This window comes from Lepisosteus oculatus, chromosome 5 (assembly GCF_040954835.1).
Source record: "Lepisosteus oculatus isolate fLepOcu1 chromosome 5, fLepOcu1.hap2, whole genome shotgun sequence".
NCBI classification, from domain to species: domain Eukaryota; kingdom Metazoa; phylum Chordata; class Actinopteri; order Semionotiformes; family Lepisosteidae; genus Lepisosteus; species Lepisosteus oculatus.
In genome coordinates this window covers 47,645,351-47,669,690 of record NC_090700.1, presented here as the reverse complement: position 1 = coordinate 47,669,690, position 24,340 = coordinate 47,645,351, and the positions used below count along the sequence as shown (strand labels likewise).

At 44.2% G+C, this 24,340-nt stretch overlaps 1 protein-coding gene across 4 annotated transcripts in view; it reads left to right on the top strand.

Moving 5' to 3' along the window:
• Positions 1-24,340, top strand: part of megf11 (multiple EGF-like-domains 11) — an 87,057-nt gene that overhangs the window by 12,800 nt on the left and 49,917 nt on the right. For 3 of the 4 annotated variants that reach the window (XM_069190561.1, XM_069190558.1, XM_069190560.1), the window contains exons 2-6: positions 8,316-8,489; positions 10,581-10,705; positions 12,084-12,185; positions 13,124-13,224; positions 21,344-21,436. In XM_069190561.1, the coding sequence (XP_069046662.1) occupies positions 10,590-10,705; positions 12,084-12,185; positions 13,124-13,224; positions 21,344-21,436 (412 nt within the window). In that variant the 5' untranslated portion in view covers positions 8,316-8,489; positions 10,581-10,589. The remainder of the gene's footprint in view (positions 1-8,315; positions 8,490-10,580; positions 10,706-12,083; positions 12,186-13,123; positions 13,225-21,343; positions 21,437-24,340) is intronic. The other variant, XM_069190559.1, reaches the window with a different exon arrangement.

Genomic DNA, 24,340 nt, shown 5'->3' with positions numbered 1-24,340 from the left:
GCAATGTGGCCTGTGAACGATGAATCAGTCAGTTTCCCCAAAGATGAGGCCAGCTTTCACATGGACCACGCATTAATTCCACAAGCCCTGTAATTACTACACCTTATTGACGCCTTTCTGTTAAGGGGGTAAAAATGGAGATAAATGTGAATGACTTTGCACGCACTGGGAATAGCACCGTCTGTATAGAGAGATCTCTCATAAAATAGACAAACCGTAGCTGACAGCTGTAACCACTCCCCAGCTGGGCTTGTGGAGCTGGTGCTCTGCGGAGTCCCGTGTCTGGCACCCGGCTCATGCCAGGAGTTTAAATTGTCTCTGCAGGACACCGGGTGGAGGAGATTGGGGGAGGACACCAGTCATCAAGCGCCATTCCTGATTTCTCTGATTTCTCTCTTCTGCATAACTTGGATTGCCACCGGTTTGCATATTCTCAGAAGAAACATTATAGGATTGATTAGTTTGTGAAGTCGTTTAAGCATTAGAACATACACTGAAAGCCCCAATAGGATTCATAAAGTGATGTCCCTAAAGTCTGGGGGGGAGTTAATTTAATCACAGCTCATGAAAATGCAGCAAAGATATCTGCAGAATACCTGAGTACATAGCCAACTTGTTTTATAAATAATTATAGTGCCCTTTTGTCATCTTATATACGGGTTAAGAGTTCATGAATAATTTGTACTATTGGGTGGTTTGTGATTAGAGCAAAATTGATGCTGTAATTCTCTCTCACTAATGAGCTAATTGATTCTCATTAGTTGCTACAGCATTTCAGCCAATAACACAGACTCTCCCTAACCCTTACTGGCAGGTCCTTCCAGAGAAAGGGCTTCCTTGGTGTATCACACCTTCTTGCATCCCTGTCAGGCTCTTCGTGCCTGCACGGCTTCTTCCAGGATCTCCATTCGGAAGGCTTTTCACGTGAAAAGCAGTCCCACAAAGGAGCTCTAGGGTGCTGCAGAAGTGGCTCAGTAGGTTTTAGTGCTTGGCGCACATTAAGATGCCAAGTCTTGAGGAGCTCATGGCCAGTTTCAGTGCTGGAAGTGTGTGCATTGAATGTTCTATGAAACATGAATCCTAAACGGGGATGTTCACTGTGTTTTATTTTTCTGGTAGGCTGTGATTGTGGAGGTGCTGTCAGTGAGCTCTTTCTTTTCATCATGCCCTCTATTCGGCTCCCGCAGTCTAGCGCCGTAGAAAGCCAGACTGATTTCATGAAACCCTGTGTCTTCTAAAAATAACTGTGAAGCAGCAGCAGTTTTCGGCGTTGAGCTAATTAATAAATGTTCTCCCAAAACTCCTGGGACACCCTGTCCTGAAAGGTCTGCTATAAAACAGTCGTCACCCGTTTTCTATTTTTAGATTCTTATGTCGTGGATGTCGAAATTGGCCCAGTCCCTCTGCCCTGGGCTTGTTGCACGTGCGTGGGGAGCACTGGGGCTTCGTGGGTGTCCTCTCATTGTGACCGGTGAGCCTCTTGGTCTGTTATCTCTGGATGGAGGATTTGGCTATTATCGTTTCTTCCCCCTCCCTGTCATGCATGTGTGCAGGATTGATGACTCAGACAAAGAACAATTTGTAAATCAAGGAAAAAGTTCAGCAGAGATGGTAAGAAGCAACCGAGGTGTGAAACTGCTAGTGCAGAAAATTACCCTGACAGCTGTGTCGTTATTCCTGCCTCCTCCCCCCCAGCCCTGTCACATCACCGGTGTGTTTTAAACACACAGCCTGCACCCTGTCCCACAGCTCAGGAGGGGCCTGGCACAGACAGAAGAGCTCTGCACCCTGGTGCGGACTGTGACTCAGGCATCGCGGCTCTGGGGCTCAGAGATGAACATTTATAACAATGTTGACATCAAGGCATCGGGGGGCGGAGAAGGAGAGCATTACAGTAGCTTTTCCTGCCCGATATATGTATGCAGACATATTGACATTAATACACAGATGCAGCAACATCAGCTTTCAACACCCATTTCATCAAAGGCAGTTAGCCTGTAGTGCCCATATTGTAGGCCATTGGGTTTGGATTTACGAAACTCCCAGTTTTATGAGTGACATTTTTGAGGACGGGCTTCTTTTTTAAGAATGAACCATTCAGGCTCCGTTTGCTCATATTACAGTCAAGCTACAGGCGCAGAAACTTTTTTTTTACTGCACACATCTTCTGATCACAGAAATCTGCTGCCATGGCATAATCTAACGTGAGGCTGGATTGGACTGATTCCATGAACTGTTAAGCTGCTGGTCCATTCTGGATCTGTTGGACCACACTAGATCAGCGATTCCGTCCTAATTACTGATTTGGAAGACCTCCATACAAATGAATGATTTTGACTGGTGTTCTCTTAGATAGAGGGTTGTCAGTCATGCTCTCGTTGCTTCTGCATGTACAGTACATGCTCCCTTTGGTCACACGTCTTTGTCGTTTGGCTGCACTGCTCTTGCCCTTTGTGGTAGATGATGCGTGACGTTCTCCTGTGCGCTGTGCAGCTCTGCCACAGGAATCCTGGGAAAGGGAACGCACTGATAGGGGCAAGGTAAAGGCATTGCTGGAGCACTGCAGCCTGCACCATGCACTTGTAGTTCTGGGCCTGAGAGCATGACCTGTCGTGATCTTGATTTCTGTGTAATCTCCCCTTCTCTCCAGAGCTCGGCGTGTCAGCAGACACAGAGCACCAGCAGGACATAGTGGTGGCTGGAAGAGGGGGTACGGATTATTAGCTCACAGGATGTCAGATCTGTAGATCATCTCAAGATGGCCCGTGTGGATTGTCCTGTGTACACAGAGCTTCTTCTACTATAGATTGCGGTTTTAATTTGTACTAATTTGTCAGGGGATTATGAGCAACAACATATTATCCTCTTATTATATTGACACTCACGGAGTGAGTAATTGCTTCGGTGGCTGAAAGAGCCTAATTGAGCCCTGCTGGGGGTTCACTGGAAATAAACGGCTGCCATTAGAATCCAGCCGCTGCGCTACAGCTCTGACTGCAGGGCTGCTAAATGAGTGTCTGATAAGTGATGGGCTGATTTCAGGGAGTCACGGTAATAAGTTGCTAATGTTCCATGGTGTTAATTTGCTGTGTGGGTTTTGTAATTAAAACCCTGGGATTCTCAGGAATCTCAGAATTGCTACCATCGTGTTGCATGTTGGCTGCATGTCCAACTTTCTTGCAATCCTGTCAGTCAGTCTGAGCAGCGCAGTGCGACGCTGTGCACTGACTCTGGTAAGGACGGCTTTCAGGTTTTCATTCGGGTCCATTGCCTTTATTTCCCACTGATCTGTAATTATTTCCCCAATCCTAAAAACAACGAAGAATTCAAATAGAAATCTAAACCTAGGTAGGCATGGGGCCTTCATTCTTCAGCCGAAGAGTCCTGTGAAAACACAACCTGATGTCCTTCGGGTCACTCTGCCACCACTCTGGCAGGATGCTTCAGTGATTCCAGTTTGGTGCATCTTTGTAACATCACTGCCAGGCAGGGCTGGGTCAGAAGTGTGGTGGCCCAGAGACCTCGCTCCTTGTCAATTCTTGGAACCATGTGCTTGTTTTTGTCTTACCTTGGTATTCAGACCCAGACATTCAGCTCAGTCTTGCGTGGCAGATTCACTTTTGCAGAACAGGGTTGTGAAAGGACTGGCTGGTAGTACCTCATGCCGACACAGGTGGTTTACAGCTCATTTTAATGCATCAGGTCTGAATGCATCCAGGAGCCTGCAGGGCCCTTCAGTGTAAAAAGCTCTTTAATGCGAGAGGTAAGGTTTGTGAGATGGCCGAGAGCCACACAGCGAAGCTGTGCAGGGGAGACCTGATGTGATGTGACAGCTGGCGTAAAGGGTTTTGTTGTAAAAATAAATATATGCAGGAACAATGAGTCCTTTCTTTGTGACACTGGGCTGCTGGCGTAGGCTCTTCACAAGGTTACTTAAATGAAAGATGCCGCCCAGATGATCAAATAGCATCCTTTGGGTGTTGGATTTGGATTACTTTTATTGCACAACAGCCCTGCAAACATGATTTATGACAGACTGGATAAACAGCAATGGCTGCATTAATGAAGCAGTGGGTTAAAGTCCTGCTAAACACTGGAACAATACACGGACATTAGAATAGCATTACTGCAACATGGACAAATACAGATCACATGGTACTTGGGTTAGCTCTCTGGCAGGATTTCCATTTGTATTCATGGAAACTTCACCTTTAAACAAGTTTAATTACAATTTTTATTTCAGGACACTTGGGGCCTAAAGGAAAGCCAATAATCAATTGCGCAAGCATTCCTTAAATGAAACGAAATGCATCGATCCACATCCAAAAGAGCTCCTGACCCAGTGCAGCTGGGAATGCAGTCCCCATACCTGTTCCCACAGTCCTGGAAGTGTTCCATTGACCCTGAGATAGACCCAGGAAAAGGACTGCATGCTGACATTTTTTCCGAAGCACACACATTTCCTAATAGCCTGTGTGAGATCTAGGTGACCCCATTGTTGCGAATGGTCGTTCCATCTATTATATACAGTATGGTTACTCACTTACAGTTGGCGTACGTAGGAGGAGAACTTGAAGAAATAAGTCGTTCTCTTAAAGACACTTAAGAATCCATCCACCTTTTGAAACAATACATGGTTATAGTATTGTTTCCATACAATACTTTCCTCTTTCAGTGTACAGCTTCAGGGTGGTGTTATTTTTTCTATGTGCATTGTCTTGGAAAGAAAAAAAAATGAAAGTGACTGGCCTTTGCAGTTTCATATGACCCCAGCTAATTAGAGACAAATAATCTGTGGCATAAATTCGTGCAAATAAATTTAGGCTGCTTTAGGAGATTTAAAAAAGGCAGGTGCAGTACTGGATTGACTTTGCAACTAATGCAATGAAATGCATCATCAGCCATTGGAGACTGCAGATGCCAAATGCCTGGGGAATATGCTGGTTAATTGCATTTAGCTCCAAGTCACAAGTGAGAGCCTGCGAGCTCAGTCATGTAAATAGCACAGTTTGAAAGGCAGCCCTGGTGGTGGCAGAGGCAGCATGTGTCTGTATTGTCATGCGTTCAGGGACAGATGTGCTGTATTGGTCTAATGTCTCGGCTCAGGCTCACCTGGGACAGGCCTTGCGGTTCTGTTTGCCTGAGACAAAGCCGAGTGACGCATCACTGCATGGCTATGTGCCTCCCCTTCACTCTCAAGCCTCAAGACCAGTAGTTTCATCACGGAAAGGAATTAAAAAGACTGAAATATGTTGAATGTCATTTTTAAAATGTAACTTCTTTCATTCTAACATTGAAATATTTTCTCTTGTCCTGTTTGTTTTGAGAGCACCATAAAGATAGCAACATTGAAATAAGCAACTAGATGCTTGAACTATGTATGAAGTAACGTGGTTCTGTGAATCCTGAAGGGATATGGACACTGAGCAGTGAACACCTTTGGGCAAAATATGTTTGGGATGAACACATTTTTGATGAGTGAAAGTGAGGAGTGAGTGACAGACAAGGAAAACCCATTTTGGCCTTAGCTTTCTGTTATTGTTGTGGGTGAGCGTTGCTGTTGATGATGTGGTGAGGAGTCCTGAGGGGGTGGACGGTGGAAAAGGCCAATTTTGATTCAATGGTTCACAGCTGGCAGTAAGAAACACAGGTACTCACTCACACTCATGAAGGACACTGGCACACACTCACACTCATACACCATTACACCTGCACACACTCACACTCGTACACAGCCACACTGACACACACTCACACTCATACACCATTACACCTGCACACACTCACACTCATATACAGTTACACTGGCACACACTCATACACAGCCACACCAACACACACTCACACTCATACACAGTCACACTGACACACACTCACACACAGCAACACTGACACATAGCCACACTCACACACTGGCACACATTCACACTCATACACAGCCACACCGACACACACTCACACACACTCGCCCTCACAGTCATACACAGCCACACCGACACACACTCACACACACTCGCCCTCACAGTCATACACAGCCACACCGACACACACTCACACACACTCGCCCTCACAGTCATACACAGCCACACCGACACACACTCACACACACTCGCCCTCACACTCATACACAGCCACACCGACACACACTCACACACACTCGCCCTCACACTCATACACAGCCACACCGACACACACTCACACACACTCGCCCTCACACTCATACACAGCCACACCGACACGCACTCACACACACTCGCCCTCACACTCATACACAGCTACACCGACACGCACTCACACACACTCGCCCTCACACTCATACACAGCCACACCGACACACTCACACACACTCGCCCTCACACTCATACACAGCCACACTGACACACACTCACACACACTCGCCCTCACACTCATACACAGCCACACTGACACACACTCACACACACTCACCCTCACACTCATACACAGCCACACCGACACACATTCACACACACTCGCCCTCACACTCATACACAGCTACACTGACCCACACTGACACACAGCCACCCTGCTGAATGTCAGTTTACCCATTTCCTTTCTGTTGAATAACTTGATTAAGCTTTGCTTTTCATGCTTTCCTGCAAATAAATAATAGACCTCAATTATTCTGAGCACTTTGCTTCCAATGTGCTAAGTTATTCCCCAGATAACTCAGTTCTCAGGAATGTTCAACATTTTTAAGCACGAGAAAGAGAAGGGGGGTATGTGTGTGTTAATCACAAGTGTGTGATTACAGACGCACCGCCAGGACCGTGACATGTCATGTAATTGCATGGAAACTCTAAAGCCGCAACCCTGTGTCTAATCTCGCTCTTATTCTAATCATGTAAGAACGAGTTACTCAGCCGACAGGAGATGACATGGTTTATGTCCAGTTATTGGAAGTGGCATGGCCTCTCCTCCTACTGATTGGCGTAACACCTCACTCCTGAGTGGGACTGCCTCTCTGGAGGCGGGGCGGGGCGGGTGTGCGTCTGCCCGGTCAAGTGAGAGCTGGGCTGCAGAGACGGAGCAGGCCACAGGGGGCGCTGGTGAGGTGAGGTGAGGTGAGGGGGGCTGAGTAGTTCTTTGCAGTCAGCCGCCTGCCTCCACCGGGTGCCGGAGAGCCGCACATACATCTGAAAGAGAAACGGACACAAATTATTCACAGCAGGCTTGTTGCATTTACCTTCATCAGAGAAAGCAAGCAGGGAGCAGAGAAACAGCAGTGACCTCTGGTCATCTGTGGAACAATCCTGGGCTTCTGATAAGACCTGCAGAACTTTATTATTGTCATTATCCCTTCGTTAGAGCTGCCCAAGACAATTACAATAATTGTAATAATGGCATGGCATAGATTTAGCCACTGTTAAGAAATCACTTAAAGTGCTGGCAATCCAGAAAGACATTAATGACACGAACCTGCCTGTAATAATGCAAGCTTTCACCCTGGAAAGTAGAATGAGTGGGCGTGCAATTACCCTGAAAACATGGAAATTAAGGGCCTGCTCTCTGGAGATGAAGGGAGGGGCTTGTGGGTTCAATATTTATTTAAAAACCACAGTAAACTGTGGTTACTTCATTCATTATTATTCAACATTAAAAAATATTTTTTTGTCTCACAGGACAAAAATGGTAATCATTGTACCATGCATGACATCTTAAAGTAACAAAATATTGTCAGAATTACCATAAAATCTCCTGCCCAAATTGCTGCAAACTGCAGATTAATCTTGTTAGTATCACAGAATATCAGTCCTCTCATGATGCACAGCCCTGCCTGTACAGAGACCTCTTTCAATGGGGTCAGATCACCAGCATGAATGTTAAGCATTTATGCCTTGACTGAAAAAAATTCAAATTACTGACATTTTCTGCCTGTGGTTGAAAAGCATGATTTTGCATGTCATTTATTTTATGTCATTAGCTCCTCAAGAGCAAAAATAACTCAGTAGAAAGCAGAGGTTTTGATGGTTTAATTAGGTTAAAGCCTCCTGCACTTTTGCCACTTTACCAAGTTGTTGTGTGAGACTCTGATAAACTGGTAAACAGCCTGAAGGGCACCTGTCTTCAATCTGACTTGTGCTTTCGGCTTTCATTTTAAAGCCTCACTTGAATGACTGATCCGTTTGTTATAACCTGTGCGTGTTCTGTGGGGTGTGTGGGGTTGCTGCTGTGCCCCTGTCTTGCACGTTGATTTCCATTACTATGGTGATGTATGCACAAGTATCCACTTCCTCCCCTCCTTCATCATGCTGCTTTTCCTTGGAGTGTTCTCACTGCTGCTCTCTGACGCACAGACTTGTACCGCCTGGACACCTGCCTGCCTGCCCGACTGACCGCCCCCTGTCCACCTGCTGCCCGGGGCCTCAGACCTCCCTGTGGGCTTCAGCGGGTCCAGCTCCCGGGCTGCTCGACCCCTCTGGTCACCGTGCGGCCACTGACAGACCGTGCAGGAATCGGTAGTGCTGGGGGTGAGCCTGATTCGTGTGGAGAACTGCTTTTGCTCTTTTGGAATTTCTGCTTTTGTCCCTCTTGGTACTGTACTGTATATACCCTATATCTGTGTTTTGTGCATCATATGCATGTGTACCTAAGCCTTTTGTTTAATGTTGATTGAAGTTGTTTACTGGAACTAGTTTGACACTAATGAAGGGCTTGTTTAATGTAACAGGGGCCACTTCACTTCACCGGAAGTTTTGTTGCCTTGTTCTGAATCGCAGAATATGGCGCTGCGCGTACTTGGAAATGTAATCTGTTCTGTGATGTAAATTGGAGGTTCTACACGTTACTGTGTATATTTACTTTCACTGTGGTTTGAAATGCATTCATCAATGCCGATTCTTTCAAACCCCAGAATATAAAAATAGTGTTGCAGTTCCCCCTTAATTTCAATCAGAGTGAGCTGCGTTGGAGACTGAGCTTTGTAGATGGTAACGGGAGCTGTGTTTGTATTTCAAAACAATGTTTTAGGGATTCTTCTTCACGAATCCAATTCAGTTCAATTTGTTGATCATTGTGAACATTCACCATAATTAATGTTAATTGTGAATGGATTTTTCAAGATTTCTCATTGGATCAAAAATCAGCACATAATCACAGACCATGTCATGTAGGACTGTTCCTATCAATGAAATCACAAGTCTTAAAATTATCTGGTAATTTGAATCCTGTATGTTTTTAAAAGCCTTTTAGATTTCTATTGACCCTATTAGCGTATTTCTTGTTTCAGCAGTGGTTTTAATCATGTTCTTCTTTATGGGACATACTTGCTCGTAAAAAAAAGTTCAGTTCAATCTGATTATCGCTGCAGCAGAGAGCTAAAGAGAGAGTGGATGCAGTTTGCTGTTCAGTGTTTTGGAGAATTAATCATTGTGTTACCAGGGTGATCTTGAATTTAACCTCTGACTCTGTATATGAACTGGTACTTAGGTGAAGTGAAGGTTCTATCGATTTCCTTTCATGAATTAACTACATACATCTGAGTCCTGTGCTGCTGACTGAGCCAGGACTCAGCGCATCTGCTGTAGGAGGTGGTGGTGGCAGGGGCGGGGGGGGGGGTTTGCTGCTATCAGCCTGTCTCAATGTCCGACCCTCAGATCCTCTGCAGTACTCCAGGAAGGGTTACTGTGATGTTATTGACATCACTGTCGGGATGCTTGAAGGCCTGGGAAAGAGAAATGGTCATACTTTTAAGAGGAAGGTCTAATAAACAGCTGCATTGCAGGTGTCAGTCCTTAGCTTCATCGGGTGATTTGCATAACCATCAAGCAACACACGGTGTGTGAAGATGTACAGTAGTGGCCTCCATGGCCTTTTCGATTTCACAGTATACTGTGTTTGTCTTAGAGCGTTCATTTCCCTGCTGTAAAAGGGCATTCAGGCAGTTTCGCTTAAGAACCCATAGCCTTTTATATATCGTTTACATGGCTTTGCATGAAAATTCCCAGGTCCATAGTTTATCTTGCTCTGCAGTGTGCCTGTTATAATATTTCCAGCTGAATCCCAAGGCTCTGCTCTTAGAAGACAGCAATATGTCTCCAAAAAGTTCATGAAGGCGTTAAGTATTTTTCTTTCGTGTTGTGTTGCTTTTATAAAATCAGAAACAACTCTCTATACGTTTTTCTTAGTTGGCATATAAAACACTACTGTCATTTTCCAAATGGAACAGTAGTGAATAAGCACGTGCTCCTTTTAATTTTTTGACTCTTGTGCTACGGTCCTGTTTGAGGTTCTGGGGTTTTACAGATTAAGTCCCAGTGTGTCAAAGAATATTCAGGCTATGGAAATAAGGCTGCCCTTCAGTATTCCTGTAGTTTAAAGACCAAATTCTGTTGTGACACCATTACATTACAAACTTTCCTTACCTGGTTTATCTAAATCGGAGGATTTTGTGACATTGGTATTCTTTTTCAACTCAAAGACTGTATTTGCAAGTGTATTATGTTGGGACTTAATACATGGATTGCTACATTTACAACAGGTTTTGTTTTTAGATCATTTTGTAGAGTCGAGAGTGAAAACTGCTTTGACAGAACTCTAGTACTTGCCTCTGCTTTCCCCAGGCTGCGAACATGGAGCCAGGAGGGGGCTCCCCCTGCATCCTGGCACTAGTGGCCTTTCTCGGGGTCCTGGCAAGGGCAGTGGGGCTCAACCCAGATGACCCCAACGTCTGCAGTCACTGGGAGAGGTAAGGAGACTTCCTTTCACTTTTCTAGGGATAGAAAGGAGAATGTAGGCATGCAAGTCAGGCCAGAACATAAGAAAGGTAACAAGTGAGGTGGGGGAAGATCAAGTGGTCCATCGTGCTTCTTTCATTGCCAGCAGCACGGATTCCATCAGGCCTTTCTTAGAGTCAGCAGCAACGAAGCTCTCGGTTCCCAAATCCCACGAAAAGGGTTTCCGGTCCTTTGCCCCGTCCTTTGCTTGACAGTTTCACGCTTTCACTCTCAGCCATTCCAGGGTTTATGAGCGGAAGGCTCTTGTATGTGCAACCAGGTCTAAATGCTGGATCTCTCAAACTTGGGTATATCTGTATAAGCAGATATAGAGTTGTAATGACATGAACGATATGTATTTGCTTTGACACCCCGCTGCTCCTAAAACCTGAAATGGATGAAGCTGCTGCTATACATAAGGAGTCAGATCTCCTCTCCTGGTCATTCAGCCAAAGACAGCTTAGAGACAGCACACGCACATTGATTTTCCCAGGCAGAGCCAGGAGCATTGCAGGGTGAGAAAGTGCAAATAGAAATGAAACACCCCAGCGGATTGATGGGTGTACTTATACCTTAATCAATCAAATGAACCCTATCGCTGAAATAATTATGTTGTATTTGGTGGTGTCAGCTGTGAAAAATATGCTGTGATAATCGCTTCCTCCTTATGCAAAGAGGGAAATATAAACCCTTTAAGATATATGGTGACTAATTTCCTCTGGTGCGTGTTGAACTAGATGTAATCTCTGCGGATGGTTTTGTCCTGCCAGAAAGCTTCTCCGTGAAGGAGGGGGGACTGTAACTCAGACAGGAGAGCCGGGTGCTACAGACTTGCAAATGAAGGCAGTGTAGAGAACGCAGTTCCCCTTGCATATCAGTATGCTTAGTCTCAAACTATGTGTCAGTTTATTCACAATATTACTGGATCAAGCTATACAACTGGAATTTGGAATACAATGCGGTCCTCAAAGCATTAAACAATAAATTTGTTGTATGAAATAAACAGCATGGTAAATAACAATTTTCTCCTTACTTGCTCATCAGTACTTTACCAGATTAATGTCTGGTACTTACATTGTCTCATTTCTTCTTCAAGTGCGATCTGTATATACTTATTTTCATTTTTAGGGTGCGATCTTAAATTCTATTTTCTTTGGAGCTTTACGATTATGTTGCATTAAAGAAAAATATTGTTTTAGGAAGAGCGATAATTGAATTTTATTTTACTACCGAGCTACTATCTGTCTCTCTACATAGAAATAAAGTCCTACTGCAGCCAGTCTGCAATCAGCTGTAAGTAAAACCTGTCATTTTCAAAGATGTTAAGGTGCTCCTCTGCTCTCCTTCCAGCTATGCAGTGACTGTGCAGGAGTCTTATGCCCACCCTTTCGACCAGATCTACTACACCAGATGCACTGATATTCTTAACTGGTTCAAATGCACCAGGCACAGGTGGGTACAACACAATAACCATAGGCAATGCACTTAACCTGGAAAAGCTACTTCCTCTGAATTGCTTCAAAACCATGCATCACGCAAACCGCCAGCGCAGGGCTGTGTTAATATCCGAAGCGACCACATGCTTTGAATGACTTTGCTTAAATTACTTAAATATAAAGCTGTCAAGGGAGAAAAGGTTCAAGTTTGCTATCTTAAAAGATAAAAAAAATCTATCGTTCTCTATATTGCTTCATGTCAGAAAGAAAGACAAAGTCATTTTATGGTTGTCTTCCTGATACCTTCATTTGACAGTCACCCCCATGCACCCTAAGTTTTAATCACAGCATTACAGGTTTATAGTCGACAGCTAAGAGCTGTGCATACGGTGTGTCGTTATTCTGAAACTCACCCTGCAATCCAAGGTGTCCTTGATGTGAGTTTTGAATGACTCCTTTCCAGGGTATTGCTTTCTTTCTTCATGTTTCAAAGTGTTGCATTCTAACTTCTGACACTGAGGCAATTCCTCCAATCCCAGGCTAGGGTCTGCTGTTTTAGCACTTTAATTGCTATAAACGTACAGTTGTCAAATTGCAGGAAGCTCACCAAACGGAGAACAAATAGAAGCCCAACCAAGCTAAACATCCATCAGTCTATAAATGGCGGACCTGGCTCACTCCTTTTTTTTTTGCACTACTTGGCGATGCCCAGGGTGTCTTAGAGGCTGCAGAGGCAGGTCTGTCTGGGTCTGTTGTATGTGTTCAGGCTGGAGAGGGGGCTCTCATGGACTGGAAGGCAGTAGGACAGACCATGTTAGTGCACTGTGCAGGCTGCCAGGGCTATGGGGAAGAGCAGCAGATAATAAAGAGTGGGCTCAGAGCAGGGTGCCAGTGTCCTTTTGAGCATGGAAGTCTAATACATTTTTCTTTGGTTGCCTGATTGTTTTTTTCTAGAATCAGCTACAAGACTGCGTACCGGCGGGGTGTGAGGACCATGTACCGGCGGCGGTCCCAGTGCTGCCCGGGGTACTTCGAGAGCGGGGACTTGTGTGTCCGTGAGTCACGTCTCCTCCTGCCTTACGGTCTCTTCCGAGTGCCCTGTCCCAGCTGCCCTGCCTGTGTCCAGAGCCAGGACCCTCCATTGCTTTTCAGCAGTGGCAGATTTTAAACACCTGGTTTGGAAATCTCATGTAGGAACAAGGTTTTTTGAACTCCTGGTCATGTAAAAAATAGCGTCATATGAGTTCTCCAAATTTTCACAATCTAAAAAAAAGGTTTATTTGCTGCCACACACTGCACAATGCATTATAGGTAGACAATAATACCTGAATACCCCAGGGCTGTGAGCTTGTCAAATTTCTTTTAATTAAAATTTCTGCTGTTTAAAATGACATTTTCAGAGGTCATTGATAAGTGCTGTCAAGTTCAGCGTGTGCTTTGTTTTCAGAAAGCCATTTTGGCAGGTAATGCATTTGGAATTTGGTATTTTTTCAGTCAGTGTTGATGAGGCAAACGCTTTCCCAATCAACGCCACTAATACATTCCGTGAGCTTTGCTTCCACTCTAGTTGTTGTTTTGAACTGTCGGTAGGCTAACCCTCTTCAGGTTGTGCCTTTGGGGTTCTTTCAAAAGCTTGTTTAAAAATCCCCTGAGAGATTGTTCTGAAAGGTTAATTCTCTCAGGCTCCCGTGGGCTCAGAAATTAAACACAATTCCTTAGACCCTCTAGGAGAAAAAATCCTAAACTGCCACTGATTACAACCAGTTTTTGTCTTTCTTTTATGTCTTTAAGCCACATTGTTCATGTCCCCATGTTGGCTATATGGGTAGCAGTACAGCAATGGCATAACATAAAAAATAAGTAAAGGAAGTTCCTTTAATTGCATGAAATGTCCTGACATCATGTAAAGCAAAAGCTCTGCAGCATACAAGCCTTGGCCATGTTAGACTGGAAACTCTTTTCTGTTATCTTGCTTGCTTTCTTATTGTGCGTGCCATCCATCTGAATTTCCCTTCCCACACACAGTAGTTCCCCTTACTGCTCAGCCTAGACCAGAGCTTTTTTAATTGAACTCTCAAACACTAAAAGAAATTGACGGCCTGCCTGGGATCAAGTTATGGGCTGGAGCAGCATCAGACAATAGTCATAAAACCACAGAGGGCTGGATGAAAGGGGAAAAATAACAGCATCAAAGAAATGGGAAGGATGCGCAAAACGATTCATCAGTAAGCACATTTTGGGGATTGCAAGTTTATAGTGTAGAATTTCTTCTGGGCTCATAATTGCATTTTTATTTTTCTGTTTTGAAATGAAAGTCGAACCTTAGCATTTTGTGTTTTGTGTAAAGAAACAGGATTTTAACTGCTCCTGCTGAGAAGATCATTCACTTTGTCAAAGACGATTTTTAATTCCATCAGAGCACCATGTACACTGATGGTCTCCTGGGTGGAAATGAAAAACAACCACTAAGGAAATACATCGGCCGCCTAATGTTGCTTTGCAGCAAGAGTTCTGGTTTTGTTCTTCTTCTGCTGTATACTCTATACCAAGTTTGGAAAGAAATGTCTTCATTTCTCCTCCTTAAACAGTTGTCCAGAGAGGCAAAGTGGTTTTTCTTTTCGAGCCAGTGCTGTAAACAGATTTATTAGGCGTCTCAGAGAGGTATCGCCCTGAAGGGCTCTTCAGGCAAACAGCCTCAGACTTTATTGTTGAGATTTGTTACTGACCGTGATATAGTAGAGCAATTCTCAAATGTTCCTTGCTTGCTTTCTTAATGATAAGTACAGCGGACAGGCCTTTTGTTCTGCAATACTCTAAGCATAAGCTAATTGAAAGGTTCCCTTTAAATGTGAGTCAGGTGGAAATAGCATCTAATTTACTAAATGGATTTCTCTCTCCCTCTCTCTGTTTTTCTTCTGTATCCCTTTCTCTCTCTCTCTCTCCTTCTCTCACAGCTTTCTTTATGCTGCCCTTTTCACTCTCGCTTTGATCATGCAGTTGACTGTTTTAATTCTTTATGAAGGCAGGGAGCCGGTATGTTGAGTGGGTCTGCGAGGGTCTGCATTAATATTTGCAGGATGCTGTGAAAAGCACTCCCTCTCATCGGAGGCTGTCTCTGTAACTTGTGAGGTTTATGCTCTTCTTTCGGGTAAAACCCCTGTGATAAAATACTTCATAAACTGTCTCTTATGCTGCGTTAACAGCATCACTTGGGCAGAAGGGCCTCGCAGCAGTCAGAGTGAAAATTGTTTCAGACCGTTGGTTTGAGGGAAAGGAATGAAGTGGTGGCAGGAGCAAAACAGAAGGCGAGAGAAGACTACAGTAGATTACACCTAGTTCAACCCAAGTGTGTGTTTTGAAGCATTATTCTAACAATAGAGTCGAGTGACACTGCCCAAAGACCTCATTCACACTGTCCTGTACACTGCAGTTGTGCAGCGAAACCTTACAAAGAAGGAAGAAGAAATCTTCTCTTTAATGTCCGGGATTCTGAGTATTTAAAAAAGAATGAAACGAATGCATATCTACCTAGGGTTTTTCCTGCTGTATGCATTTTCCTGCTATGAGAATCCCTTAAAACGTCACTGCTAAGCAATTTGGGAGATTCCTTGACAAGATGTGACTGCTCACACCCGTGAGCCACCCTGCCCGACTGCTGTCCACGTCTGATGTCTGGCTCAGTCAGTGGCCTGGAGGTGTCCCCCCCTTGCCCCCTGACCCTCCCTCAGCGTTCATACACCAGCAGGGGACCATCAAGCACATGTGGGCTTAGCAGGGGTCCCAGGGGCCGTAAATATGCTAATCAATAATTTATTTCTTGTCTATCAATATGGTTTGGAAGTTTAATTTGGGGAACAGCTAGTTTATGGAAAGTGTAAGGTCTGCCAACAGTGAGAAGATGTTCACTGTAGCTATCGCCCCACCTCTCTCCTGTCCTGAGATGCCACCCAGAGCAATCACGTTTCCGGTGAAGTGGGGAGGGGTCACCTGCTTCTTTTTAGGTTTTAGGACCTTTGTGTCTTTAGGCTCAGGAGAGTTTGTGGTCAGGCAGATTTATTTCAGGGGAGGAAGCTGACATCCCTTGCCTTATCCCTCCTTAACATCTTAAAACATTTTATTATCGCAGATCACAAGTGTTTTTTTTTCCATTTATAAGGATTTTAATTTAGTGCCAGATTTGCTCCCCTTTGTTTGTCCTGTGAGGTAAAACATAAGGCACAGACACACGCAATAACACCTCCTGAAAAAAAAGATTTATTTCCCGCTGTGCTCTGCAGAATGTAATATACGCAACCATAGTATACAGTGAGGTTGGAAGTTGAATTTGCAGAGTTTGTCTAGGGATTACCATCTCCCAGGTGTGCAAAAGCAAAGTTATTCAGAGGAGCTGTCTGTGGTGCTGAAGTGCTTCTTTGCTGTTCTGATGGCGTCTTTGCATAGTGTTAATTTCTCACTAAGCCCGCAGGCATCTCCGGGAGGATTAAAAGATTTGTACTCCGAATGAGTTTTAGCGTGCACGGCTAGATGATATTAAAGGTACTCGTCTTCCTAATCTTTTAATAATTTTCTGTTGTTCTTCCTTGATTTTTTTTTCTTTTCTAATTGGGGGGGAGGGGGGGGGGATTTTCATCATTTTCTTTTTGCCTCCCCTCCTTGAGGAGAAACTAGAAGGCGGCCGGAGGTCTCGAGCCAACTCAGTGATTCCACTGCCTTGAAAGACCTCCCTTTCACCCATTCTGCACATGAAATTGCTAAGTCGTTAAGCCTCGGAGATGGATCTCTTTCCTGAGCGAGCTCCCGTTGGGATTTTCCTGGGTGCCGGCTCTGCAAAGGTTGCTGTGACCAGTCGACTAAAGAAACCCCCTCTTTCTCCTGCCATCGCTCCCGGCCATTCATGTTTTGGAGTGCAAGTGCTGATTTCTGTTACGCAGCATATCCACCGCCCCAGAAGGTCTTAAAGCTAGGAACCGGATGAGTGAGAAGCGAGAGAGTGCCACATATTTTTCCGTTACCTTCTTTTTCCTGCACCATGCAACTCCTTAAAAAAGCGTGGGTAACTGCTGGCATGTGTAATGCCATCTTGGAGCGAATGAGACCGTGGCGCGGCAAACTGTGGGCTGTGCAGGCTGCAACACCTCTCCCACGACGTTTGAGGATTCGTACAGTTGCTAGTGTATTCAGTCACAGAGACCCTACAGCAGGCATGGCTTGAATTTCCCCCAACTAACATCGCTGCTTCCGACAACGAGCAGATATTATCGTCTAATAATAACATAGAACAAAAATAGAACTTAGAATCTGAAAAGAGCTGTGTGTGGGGATGGCAGCGTGGCGTTAGGGCTCTGATTTAGTGACTACACTGCGGTTTTATCCTTGATTAAGATACTGTACTCGGCCCTGCGTGTGCTTGTCAGTTGTCATTTAAATAAGCTGTAGTTGCGCTAGGGAGAACAGAGAGTGTAGAAGTGTCGCATCTAGAGCGGGTCTTGTGCTTTCAGATGGCTTATGGTTACAGAAATTGGAATAAGCTGTGGCTGTGAGAATCTCTGAGGCTTGACCACGGCTGTGGAAGAGCTATAGGATTCTTCTACAGCTGTTCTATAGGTTGTCACCAACCCAACATGGACTCAATGATTGAAATTTGAAATTTAAAAAACACTCACTGTTCCCAGTGAACAGTACAGTACCAATAGGGAAGAGAGAGAGATCCAAAGTCTGAATCAGTTGATAAAATAAATATTAAATTGCAGTTCAGTAAATTATAAAGTTCTGTACATCAATTTCAAGTATATCTGAGTTTTAATACATCTGAGTTTTAATGAGCAGGAAGATCTTTAGACTGGGTTCATGTTTTTTAAAAGGATTTTTTTTCTTTGATTTTTCTTTCTTGGCTTTGTTGCTTCTTTTTTAAAAACTTCAAAGAAAACGTTTCTAAAAAAAAGTCTTTGGAACTGTGGTGGAGAACTGTACTGTAGCATGCTAGCGATGTGGATTTCCCTGACCTGGTTTTGGCTGTAAAGTCTGATGAGGCTCCGCTTTGCACTTTCCCAAGTGGTGCTCGTACGATGGGCAGCGTGATCACACATGAACACAGCGCCAGAAATCAGGACCACAATGGAACCCACCTCAAGACCCCCCAAGTAAATTCAGGTATCGGACCTGAAGACCTGGACCTTGGTCTTCATGACACAAACTGGCCAGACTGCTCTGCAGAATCATGAATGCTGAATTACATGCTGAATGTTCTTGGAACACTAAGATATTATGAATGACCCCCCACCGTCTCCATAATCTTTCTTAAAAGACCCTCCTGTGAGCCCCATACTGCTGCTGTCGTGGCTTTGGGGAATCAGATCCAGCTGTGCTTGGATACTCCAACTCTGGCTTTGATGATGCCGGGGAGAAAGAGCATCTTTGGATTTCTTTTGACCTTATTTTAATTTTAGTCTTGTATTTGTCTTTAAGCCAGTTAGGCATAATATTTGCGTCTGCAGATTTTTTATCTCCCGTAAAATGCATCCAAGTTTTTTTTTCCCTACAAATCAGCTACAGCCCCTGGTATTGTCTGAGTTAGCCCTTGTCTTCTTTTTCTTTTCTTTTTTCCTAGTAGTGAGTATGTTTCAGAAATGTGTGAACATCTGCCTTGTCCTGTTAGTCATACAGTGTTGCTAAATAGAACAGTTTCCTTAAACATATTGGTTTCTGTAGCGATGCAAAACTAGGGACAGACCTTGATTAAGTATTGTCATTTGTCTTTAAAAAGAAGTGCCTTATGCTTTGTTAGGAATTACAGTTCTGCCTGTCTTTTCTTATACAAAAAATAGGAATATTCTTTTTATCACCACTGAATGAAAATTAACAATTAGTTCCTTTGTTACCTCTTCTGATAACTCCCTTGGTGCAGTGAGTTAGATTACCCTTTCATCTAGATAAAAGGCTGTGTCTCAGAACGGAATTCTTAGATAAGCAATTAATTTGTGAGTAGAGATTAAGTGACTGGACTTAATTTAATACGCAGTTTTCATTTTACAAACCTAGTTCATTCCGGTGTGGGTACCTGTGCATGCTCTTTGATTGTTAATAACTCTATTAACCATGTCCTTTTTTGCCACAATTCACACAACTCAATTTTCAATTTTTTTTTAATTTAACAAATTAAATCTTTCTTGTCCCCCTTCTATCCCTTTCATCAGAAATCGCTGATTTAAACAAAAAAATAAATCTGTCTTTCTGTCGGTATTGAATTGAGATTTTTTTTCTTCTTCAAATGTTCTGCATCGTGCCATTGATTTCAAGTAGTCTGTTTGTCATCTTAGTCAGCACAAATTGCTGTTTTTTTTTAGCAGTGGCAGGAATTAGGCAGTTTGACTGAGAGTTGCCAATGCTGTGAGATTCTTAGGTATTATTTGCGTGACTGCCTAGTTTAGCATTCTGCCTTTCGAGCAATTGGGAGATTAGGAGTGTCTCAGGGTTGGGCCGGGGGGCTGGGTCAGTGGTGTAGCGGGGGGATGGGGGGGTGTTTGGTGAAGAGAATCCCGCTGCCCTGGTCTTCTGATTTCTGAACCCCCTGTCACACCCCCTAGCTCTTCTGTCCTTCCCCCTAGGCACTGCAATCTATTGACTGAGCGTTAATCTATCGGTCTGTCGTGCCAGACAGCGATTCTTCAATAGACGCTTCATCACAGCTGTCCCTGCTCCCTGCTGGGTTAAACAGCACTCCAGCACCGGCTCTTCATTGGCAGTTCTGCCAGTCCGGGGAATGTTTTCAGCCCCAGACGAGCACGCCGCTCTTCAACTTGTGTTTGGGAATTTTTGTTTGCCTGCATTATGCACGTGGAAATTCGTAATTAACGCAAGGCGTTTCATGTCAGGTTTGAAAACTACCTTTACTGTACGACTGAGAGTTCGTACTGCTGAATTGGGACGCTCCTTTCAACACCGTGAGCGAGAGCAAAGTGGGGCCGACCCCCTACCCCTGTGGAGGTACAAGAGGCCGGTGTTGTCATGACAGGCGGTGGATCCCGCGTATTTGAAAGACCTTTTACTGTCTTATAGAAAGTCCCCCTCTCTCTCTGATAGAAGTTAGGACAGCTGCTCATAACAATCGAAACAGATTGTTTCGGTCACACCGTGCCTTTTTTTTGGTCCACGATAAGGAGCTGCCCGTTTAAACCCTGCTGGTTGGGTGACCTTGGTCACTGCAATATGATTTGAGCTAAATGCGTTTTCTCTGAAAAGCTGGCACGCTGGCACACCTTAATGTAGGTCACTTTATTACCAGCTGGAATCAAACTCCACGCCGATCTGAGAGGCATGCCAGGAATGCTGATATCGCCTCCGATCAATGGGCTGCTCAATAGGCAGGATCAAGAGAAGTAGCACACTCCGATACCGTGGGCTGTTTCATTAACGTGTTGTCATGACAGAGGTGCAGCTGATCAAATTAAGAGGGGATTACAACTTGTTTTGGGTTTTTAAACTGCTGCATAAGCGTGTGATCAAGCGGGTCAATGATTTAAACTGATATGTGAGCCAAGAGCTCAGTCTTGCCATGTTGTACTCTGTGCTGTTGTAAGAATAGCGGACTTCAAGTGCTACATTAAAAAAGAGTTTCTCTCATTTCCACAGTGTTTATATCTTGCATGTCTTTATCTAAATGTTATGGAGATTAATATTTGCTATTCGCGGAACCATGAGGGGGCGGAACCAACTAAAGAAAGTTCTAATTCTGCCTTTTGTGTCAAAATTGGCAAAATAAAAGCCAGCGCTAATTAATCTCACAACTCACAGTAGCTGCATGCACTTTAAAACACAGCATAAACCTGAGTTGGAACAAGTAATAGGTTTTTATTCCATGCTGAAAAAAAGAAGAAAGAAGAAAGAGAACACAACTTTTCGGCCGTGGAGCCTTCTTCAGGTGTCACACACCTGCTGACGCAGCTCCCCACCTGAACCATAAACCTGAGTTTATATATCTATGACAAAAACAAATTATATGCTGTACCGCTGTTTGCCAAATGTATTAGAAAGATGAGATCTATTCATTATTTTACGTTCTGCGCTAAAGTTCCATTTTCCTAGGAAGCAGAAGTAGATTTCACTTGTCTGGCTGGTGCATGGGTGTGTGCGTGTGGTGTGTCCCTAATCGAGCCCCATGTGGTCATGTATCCACAGCCCTGTGCACGGAGGAGTGTGCCCACGGACGCTGCGTCTCTCCGGACACCTGCCAGTGTGAGCCGGGCTGGGGAGGCCTGGACTGCTCCAGCGGTGAGTCACACTTAAAAGGATTCGAGGCCCTGCACCGGGCTGGCTGTGCGGAGAGAAAAAAAAAGTCGATATCCCTTTAGCAGAATGAAAGGTTGGACTGGACGGAGGGGGAGAAGGAAACGATGAAAGCATTGCATACCCTTTGCTTTAGTGCTTGTTAAATTGGTTTGGGAAGGAAGAGAGTGGAGCTGTGAAGTGGTTTATGAATATGGATTAGAACAGAAGAACATAAGAAAGGTTACAAATGAGAGGAGGCCATTCGACCCATCTGTTATCAGGCTTGTAGGTTTGTGTTGTTAGATGGAGCAATCAATGCGAGCTAAAACAATCAGCCAGCTGACCTTCCAGAAGTTATTGCTTAATGCTGCTCTCCAGGCTCTTTATTTATATGGTTTTATTGCTGTTCTGGGACAAGGGGAAAGGTCCCAAGGTCCAGGAAATTTGTTAGGCAATCAGCTAAATAACCCTTGAGATGTGGAGTACAGGTGGCATATTGACTAGGCATTAATACACTTCCCAATGGAATGACAAGGAATATTACAGGCCAGGTTAAAGGTTTCCGCAACGCTTCATGCTGTTGACAGCAAGCACTCTTTTATTTATTGAATGTAGAATCGCCAATTGTTTTTGTTATACGGGCTCTAATTTTGGAAAAGCCAAATGTTCTTTTTTCATGTCTCGGCTCTGACCGCACACGGGAGAGGATGAGGAAGCGTAGGCAGATTCCTCTGATCCACCCCCCTTTGAGCCAGTCATCATTCAACACTTCACAGGCAGCACACGCAGGAGGTTCACGTCTAATTGGAAGACAGGCTTTCAGGCACCCGAGAGGCTACAGGTGGCACTGTGTCTCTGAAATCTGAGAGATTCCTGTCCGATTAATCCCACTTTACCCTCAGCAGCTAATTGCGCTTCATTGCTTGAGGAATCCTAATCCTAGTCGGCTAGTGGCATGACTCAGGCTCATAGATTATAGCGGTAATCTTGGTAGTATAAAAATGGTGTGGTAGTAAAAATTTGACATAAAGAGTTTGTACTGTACGTTTGCATATTTTATTAATATCAGAAGAATGATAGATACTGGTGAGGGCACAGAACAGCATAGCCATTTGTAAATGCATTGTGTAGGGTAAATCCCCCCGGGAAGGAAAGGCTGTGTTTATTGAGCCCTTTCTCACAAACAAAAATGTAGTGTACTCTGCTAATTCACAATATTAAAAGCAGGCCTGATGATTGAGACAGAGACATTGCTCATAATTCTCATTTCCATACTGGGCAGGTATCCAGGATTTTTTCATTTATGAGCTTTCATCTGTAAAATGAGGTATGGGTGCCAATTTTTAAATTAAATCTGCCTTTCCTTCTTCTAAATGGGGTTTCCTGTCTTTCTTCCCAGTCTTTCTGATTTGAAATGTCCTCCTGCACAACCAATAATGGCCACATTAGAGAACGCAGTGAGGGGATCTGGTAGCAAATTCAGTCTTCCTTCAGAAGGACGGAGCAAAGTGTCTTCTCTGTATGACCTTGAAATCCGAGCTCTCCACTGGCTTCTCCCATGCGCAAGACAACATTCAGAAGCACTCCCAGCTCTTAATAATAATAGCAGTGTGGGGAACCTGGTTACACATGTTATTTGCCTAATTTAAGTACTAGGGAGCAGATGGGTGAGGTGGTATTTTGGAACTGTACCTACCTGGGGAGCCTTAACTGGGTCACCGGAGAATGAGAAAGGGAGCTGTGGGTGGCTAGAGGGACTGTGTGCTGGGGCAGAGGCAGCATGGCCAGTTTACCTGTGGGCTCTTTCACTGCGCTCTACACCTGTCACGGCCTGCAGCTCAGTGCCCCCCACACAGAGCGAAACAGCCCCGCCGGGGAAAAGCCAATGGAGACAGAAGCCAGACCTCCAAATCCTTGACCTCAGACCTAGTTTTAAACCAAGAGCAACTGAGTGTACTTTAGTGCCTGCTAGTTTTATGAGCTGGGATTCAGACAGCATCTGCTGTGTTTCTAATGTTTCTTCGCTTTTGTGCACAGTTAGCACTGACCTTTTGAGTGTATATATAAATACTGTCAGAGCATTTTGTCAGGCAGTGCTGGAGCTACAGAAAGGTAGCTCAAGCTGCTGTGCAGCTGATTGTCTTCTAAGATGGAAATGCCTCCAAAAACACGTGGAAGCAAAGTGAAATGGTCCGCAGGATGGACGTAAAATGTATTTTATGAATGTAAAATGTATATTTCTGAATTTATTGAACTCAAAATAAACTCAGATCTTGATGTGATTTTTCTTACAATTGCTGGAGCCTATACAGGAACAGTAGGTTTCCTTTCGCTGTGTCTTTCTGGTGTGTTATTAAGACTTTTTCATAAACACCATTAGAGCCTTGTACTTGCTGCTGTAGTGAAAGAGCTTACTTGTTCTCCAGGTACTGCTACTGTATGTGCAGAATAATATGTAGGATGAATGCACTGGTCTCCAGTGACTGGAAGAAACAGACAGAAACATTGCAGTGTTTTTTTCTTTTTTTTTAGCTTTCTTTTGCATTTTATCTGTTTTCAGTCACCGTGTTACATGTGCCCTGTAGTTTGCAAGTCTGTTTGAATTTAAGAAGGAGATTTAATGCACTTCAGCCAGCGTGGCATGGACGTAGTTTGAGCAGAACCATTCAAGGATTTTAGATATTAGCTGCCTAGGATTTTTCCAAATCGGCAATGCTTTGCTTAGGATATTAGGACAGGATGACCCTGTCTCTCTGCACGCTGCCTGATTCCAGACAGAAATTAGTTTGGCAATTTCCTTGTGACTTTCAATTTGAATCCCTTCTTACTTTGTGGGCTCCACACGTCAGAGGTTTTGTGTCAGAGGATAAACTGTGAAATTCATGCAGCACGTTTCTAAAGTTTGCC